At 40.4% G+C, this 7,025-nt stretch overlaps 1 protein-coding gene across 1 annotated transcript in view; it reads left to right on the top strand.

Annotated features, from left to right (window-relative positions):
- The window catches only part of DCDC2 (doublecortin domain containing 2), a 274,998-nt gene that overhangs the window by 238,940 nt on the left and 29,033 nt on the right, over window positions 1–7,025 (top strand). Inside the window, exon 8 of the mRNA XM_006860783.1 lies at window positions 4,023–4,123. Within this exon, the coding sequence (XP_006860845.1) occupies window positions 4,023–4,123 (101 nt within the window). The remainder of the gene's footprint in view (window positions 1–4,022; window positions 4,124–7,025) is intronic.

Here is a 7,025-nt window from a genome sequence, read left to right on the forward strand (position 1 = left end):
CTATGCAGTATTTCTCTTTTTGTGTCTGACTAATTTCACTCAGCATAATTTTCTCAAGGTTCATCCATGAGAAGATACCTCTTGAAAGAAAGACTGACAGGAAAAATACAAAACAATAGAGGCAGACCAACCGATTACTACAAGAACAAGCAAGTTGCCTGCCCAGGAGACATCAAGGCAAGGGGTCGGGTCCCCTTAGAGTAAACTCCCTTCTAAGACTAAGACTCAATGGGCATACACACTCTGATGGGTGACCACATTCACTACCGACAAGGGAAACTGAGGGAAAAACAGCTATGAGGCTGCGAGCTAAGCCCTACAATGTTCAATAGACTCCTGTGAACCCAGGTGGAGACCTGGTTGGCCAGCAGTATGGCAAGACCTGGGGATTCTTGGGCCCAGAATCAGTGACAGCCATGGAGGACTGGAGTGGAGAATGAAGTGTCTAGTGGATAAGAAGAGAGGGCATATCCACAAGAGCACCCACACTTGCAGATAATACCCATTTGACCTAGCTTCAATGACTGGATGATCAGAGTGTAACTAGAAGAAGAAAGAAGAGGAAAAAAAGAGTAATCTGATACAATTTGATCAACTTGACCTACACCTATGGATGAAGCAACTCAAAAGAGGGAACAAATCTTTACAGCAAGGATCATTCCCACTCCCTCCGTACACTGAGTAGACAGGGATGGGCAACTTGGACATTGGCTATCCAAAATGGGGGGCCTACAAAGGCAAGAAGTGAGTGGCTTACAAGCTTTCAAGAGGGAACCTAGATCCAGAGGGCCTGGAGGAAGGTAGAATCTCTACTGAGTAGTATCCAATCTATCTAGGTGGGACTGATTAAAGGAAATGCGGATAGGTGTCTTGTGATACAAGGGTGAATAATTGTTACCAGGACTGATTGTGAAGGTTGTAAATGTAAAAGTAGACATTTTGTGGCAAGGAGGGGAGTGATTAACTTTGCAGGCTAGGAGCGGAGTTCCCTGGAACAATGAAGCGAGAAGAGTGGAGAGCAGAATCCTACCCAGAGAGGCAGCGATCCCCAAGATGGAGGCAGAGATGATGACATGTAGAGATGGAGCAGCTGGGTACTCAGGACCCAGGGAGGGAGAAGGGCTGTTTGCTGACGACAGTGGGGAGGAGGGTAGCAGGCTTATAGGATGTACCCTTTCGTTGGTTGGTGATGCGTGGAGGTGGTTGTAAAAAAAAGGAAAAAGAAATAGCAGGAGAAAGAATATAGGAAACAAATCAGCAGTTCAAACCCACCAACCTAACCTTGGAAACCCTATACAGGGTCGCTGTGTGTTGGAACCGACTCAACAGTGCTTAACAACATGTTTTTTATCCTGTATATGAGGGGCTTAAAAAAGTGAGTGGAACAATTTCAGTGCCTTTCAATTCCATTTTACCATGAACTTTTTGATGCCCCCTATACAAACACACACACACACACAGACTACTCCTTGGAAACCCTGTACAGGGTCACTATGAGTCAGAACCAACTCAATGGCATTTAATGATGACATAGGGAGATTTAACTGAGTAAACTCTAGTGGATAAAAACTGGCTTTGAATTACTTGAACATATGAGAATTGTTTGAAGAAAAGAATCATTGGATGAAAAGACTTTTGTTGGATGGTAGGGAAAACAAGTCTGGGATTCAAGGCTGCTGTAGATAGTCCTTTAAGTGAATTAATCCATGTGCATAAGCAACTTTCTTTTCTCTGATTTTTGAAAAGGAGAGTTGAGAAGCCAATATCTAGTGAAGAGCTACAGGAAAAGTAATTAAAAAGGAAAATGGCTTTTCTAGGAACACCCCAAAAGACTTGAGTTTGGTTTTCCTCCCTCTCTCTAGCCTTCCTATGCTTCTTCCCATCCTTTCTCTCTTCCTTTCTTCTCTTCCTTCTTCCCCTTCTGCTGTCTCTCCTTCCCTGCTCCCTCTCTCCCTTCCAGTTGTCTAAAGGTATGTCCTAAGTTTCTACAACATTCTGCTAAAGTCTTGCCTATTATGGTACTTAAGGAGCTCTGGTAGCATACGTTATGAGTCAGGCTGCTAATCTCACAATCAGCAGTTCGAAACTACCAGCTGCTCTGAAGGAGAAAGATGAGACTTTTCTGCTCCCATAATGATTCACAGCCTTGGAAACCCTGTACAGGGTTACTCTGACCTGTACATAGTGAGGCGACTCCACGGCACATAACCACCAACCACCGTTATAAGATTTACTCGTTACCTCATTGTACCCTCTGGGTGGTACCCAGATCTCTGTCTCCTCATCAGACTATAATCAACTGGAGGGAAGTAAGTACACATTATTCACAGTGACCCCATTGTGCCTTACAGGCCCTCCTCAATGAATGTAAATTTACCTTTTTAATAATTTAAGTTAGAGGGACTCGATAACTTTAACAATATGAATTATTATGATGTGAAATATGCTATATAATTGTTCTTTGGGGAAAGGGGGGAGAAAGTTCTACTGGAAGAATAGAGGGGTTTTCCAGGCACAAGATAAAAACATATTTTCTACACAGTAAGGGTAATGAAATGCTGCAATAGCTTACTAGGCTAGAAGGTGAGATCTCCATCCCTGGGGAGGTTGAAAAATTGGACAGAGAAAACATCTGTGAGGATGGTTTAAGCATCAAACTTGTCTTGAGGCAAGTCGATGGAAAGAATGACAAATTGTTCTGTGATGACTTAGCTTGGGGAAGAGAAGACCAAGAGGGAGACATTAACACTTCTTCAAACATGGAAAGTAGCTATCATTGCTTTCCATGGAATATGGAAAATAAGCTTAACTTCAAGTCTTAGGCATTTAGGTTACATTTTATAATTAAGGACTTTAAGTCATAGGCTGTGGAAATCTGAAAAATACAAGCTACTGATTTTTGTGAGATGTGGGAAGCCACATGATTCTCTTGCAGCATAGATATTTTGTGCACTAGTCCAGGTAGGGAGAATTATTTCAGTGCATTATATTGAGGGTGTACCTTATATTTTGGGAAAGTAAGATTCTAAAGGTTTAAATTAATTAATTAATTATTTTTTTAAATCCCATTTTTTGTTGTGAATTGAGTGAAGGTTTAGAGAGCAGATCATCAGTTTTGCATCCAACAAATCATACTGATTCCACTGCCTCTCTGTGTTTCTTGTTTCCATTCTCCCTTCTGAATTTTGTCCTTTTGATCTTGAATGGTTGACATTTCTTTGGCACGTGTACCTCACTAGTGTTGTTGTCACCCCTATGTACATACCTATTGCCTGGCTGAAAATTGAACCCCAGGGAGAATTCAGTTAAAGAATGTTGGAACCTCAAGGCTGTGGTCCTTGCTTCAGGTCTGAAACTGAACTGGTTCCCATAAAAGTTTTATTTTAAAGCACCAATTTTCATCACTGCTTTAAGGATAGGATGTAAGCTTATAGATGTGAAATCCTTCCCTTTAAATACCTCTGGTGACACCATAGTATAAGCACTGGATTGCAAACTGCACGGCCAGCATTTGAACCCACCAGCCACTTCAAGGGAGAACGATGTGGTTTGCTGTGATTGTAAAGATTACAGCCCCACAAACCTTTTAAAAAGGGGGTGTTATGAGTTGGACTCAATTTGATGGCAGTGGGTCTGGTTTAATAGGTTACTGGTGTGGCACTGTATGATAAGCACTGTACTGGTAACTGCAAGATTGACAGTTCAAACCCACCAGCCATTCTCAGAAATCCTTCCTGAGTGTTGCTATGAGTCAGAACAGACAAGACCGCACAAAACAACAGCAGACCTGTATTATTAAATCTGTTAGGAAGGGTCTGGGAAGGAGCTGTCTTATTTTGGCCAATGAAATCTTGCCACTATAAATGTAAATGAATTCTATCAATAAAAAGGGAATCAAAATACCTATAAAAAAGATACAAAAACAAAAAAATTTACTATTAGTTACTTGATTGTAATGTCAACATGAAACCACACGATGTCGCAATTGGATTTTGATTCTCACTGTGTGTTGCTCTCATTAGATGAAGGCATTTTCAAAGCTGGAGCTGAGAGATCTGAAATGCGGGGGGCAGCAGAAGTCCAAGAAGATGAAGATACTCAGGTTGAGGTTCCAGTTGATCAGGTATTTTCCATGCCTTTTCATATATATGTATGTAAACCAATTACTATTGGCTTTCTTTTCTCTCAAGTTTTGTGTAGCCTGCTCCTTGGCTGTTCCTACTCAAAATAGTAGAACCTTCTCAGGTGCTGTGTGGCTGAATGACCTTAAAAACAAAGCAAAACATCCTTCACTTGCTCCTAATATACCTTGAAAGAACAGCCATTGGGCTGAGTCATTTCTTTGTCGTGGAAAATGGAATACCTTCAATAAATAGCCTTGGAGAGGAGGATGGGATGGAGTTAGGTACGAGATACAACAGGGAGAATGTTTGATACAGTGAAGAGTGTTGGTTTGGAGTTATATATAGAAATAAATGTTCTATTTAGAAAAGGAGTTTCTTTGTGTGTGCCTATGTATTATTACTTTTTTAAAAATAAATGCCTTGATATTCTCTGTTGTTGTTGTTAAGTGCCATTGAGTAGATTCCGGCTCAGAGTGACTCTGTATAGAGTTTCCGAGGCATGGCTAGGGAGTTTGAACTGCTAACCTTGCTGTTCAAACCAATCTTGTGGTCCAGTGCTTATCCTACAGCACCACACCAGGGCTCCTTCTCTCCGTTAGTATTCTTAAAATTGAGGAGATTGGAATTTATTTTTCATAAAGAAATTGTTATATGAATGCAAATAAAATATTTGCTATGTGTGTATCGACTCACAAGTCAGCAGAACAATGAACTTTCAGGAGGGAGTGTGGGTGCCTGTGTGAGTTTATAGAAGGCAGTGTTAATTCTGGCTAACGTGATGCAAGACATTAACATGAGTTACGCTCTTAATAGAGCTCAACAAGGTTTCTCACAGCCCTGCATGGAGGTTGGGAATTTAGGCGAGGAGAGATTAAATCATAATCCCAGACTCATGGAAAAGGAGAAAAGTCACCAGAAATTGCCACTTGTTTTCTATGATGTGATATCTCATTTTCAAAAAGCAAATTTCACAACCCAGCAAATTCCATAGGTGAGCTCCTCAGTTGGACTTGTCTTCACAGTGAAGCAAGCAAAGTCGCTGCTTGAATATTCCACAGGCATTTTCTGCAAGCCTTTCTGATGAAAAACCTAATGTGTTAAAAATCACACAGATTTCAAAAATCCAATTTATTATCCAGGATTAGCTATAACTAATAATTTTTCATAAACTCCAGCAATAGGTATTTTTGTCTCCCTGAGGGAAAATGGAATTTCAAGCCTTCTGTGAAGCTCTAATTAAATATTATATTTTTAGACCAAGAAGAGTAATCATCATGTATACATCACAAGACTAATTTATATTCCAAAGTCAAAATGACAAATAACAAGAGAAAATCATAGCATTATTACCAAAAGAGAAATCTCTTTGTTAATCACTGACTTAACAATTGTGAAACCTGATAAGCATTTTTTTTTTTTTTTTTTTTTAGGACTAAGTTTGATGACCACCAGTAAAGGAAGCTGGGAGGGGGGCACTGATCTCTGATAATACTTGAAAGGCCTTGAATTAGGTGTCTGCAGAGCGAGCTTTTTCAATTTGACTTAAGCATGCTAGTTTATTAAAATGCAACAGTGAAAGAGAGGGAGTCCCTGGGAGGTGTAAATAGTTAGCACCCTTGGCTGGTAACTGAAAAGTTGAGGGTTCAAGTCCACCCAGTGGTGTCTTGGAAGAAGAGTCTGGTGATCCATTTCCCAAAACTCAACCATTGAAAACTCTATGGAGCACAGTTCTACTCTGGATTTACATGTTGAATTGACGATAATTGGTATGCAACAGAGAATGATTAAACCAACTGGTAAAAGCTGGGCAATATCAGCAAATCAATGTCAGCTTAAAGAAAAGAAAACCAAGTAGCGAAAAGGTCAGAATTACTTTCCTTCATTGGCCTATTGGTAATAAAGTGGGGACTGTCTAGTTTACTGTGTTGGCATCAAGAACTGCTTATGAGGTCTGGTCTTTGAGCCAGCTGACTTTCGTTCTATACTAAGCAGCTATAATATAAATATTGTGAAAAACTGAGAGTTTGGAGAAATTAGTGTAAAACCCTTGGTTGGCTCCATTATAGTTAGAACAATTCCAGGGAAATGCCCATAAGGTGATTTTCATTTGTTGTTGCCTCACGTGCCTCATGATTGTCGGTATGCTTAGTCCATTGAGGTGGCCATTGGAAACATTAAACTCATTGAGGGTTGCCCTCAGTTTTGTTCAACCTCCACTTTAACTAGCACAGTAGCCTTCTCTAGTGATTGGTCTTTTCTGATTATGTCTCAGTAAAATAATCAGGAAATATTTTATTGTGAACCACAGGGTTTTCATTGGCTAATTTTTTGAAGTAGAGCACCAGTCCCTTTTTCCTTGTCTGGCTGAATTTGGATACTCTTCTGAAACCTGTCCACTGTGGGTAACGTTTGAAATATTGGTTGGTTACCTTCCAGTGTCATTGTGCTGGTGTGGAGCTGGTAAGTACTGGACCACAAGGTGGGTTTGAATTTCAGGATCGGCAGTTCAAACCCATCAGTCACTCCTTGGAAACCCGAAACAGGATCATTATGAGTTGAAACCAACTTGACTGCATTTAACAACAACAACATAATAGCAACAAGCAAACCATCACAGTAAAACAAACTGACTGACAGATACCCACCCTACTGCCATCAAATCAGTTCGGACTCAGTGACTGGATATAAAGTTTCTGAGACTTTGTATCTTTATGGGAGAAGACAGCCTCATCTTTCTTCTGTGGAGCAGCTGGTAGGTTTGAACTGTTAATCTTGCAGTTAACAGATGCTAGTTATGAAATGATAAGTTTGTTGCTGCTGCTAAATGCTGTTGAGTCAGTTCCAACTCATAGCGACCCTATCTCTATAGGGTTTCCAAGGAGCAGCTGGTGGGTTTGAACT

Source organism: Chrysochloris asiatica, unplaced genomic scaffold, assembly GCF_000296735.1.
Source record: "Chrysochloris asiatica unplaced genomic scaffold, ChrAsi1.0 scaffold00040, whole genome shotgun sequence".
Taxonomy (NCBI): Eukaryota; Metazoa; Chordata; class Mammalia; order Afrosoricida; family Chrysochloridae; genus Chrysochloris; species Chrysochloris asiatica.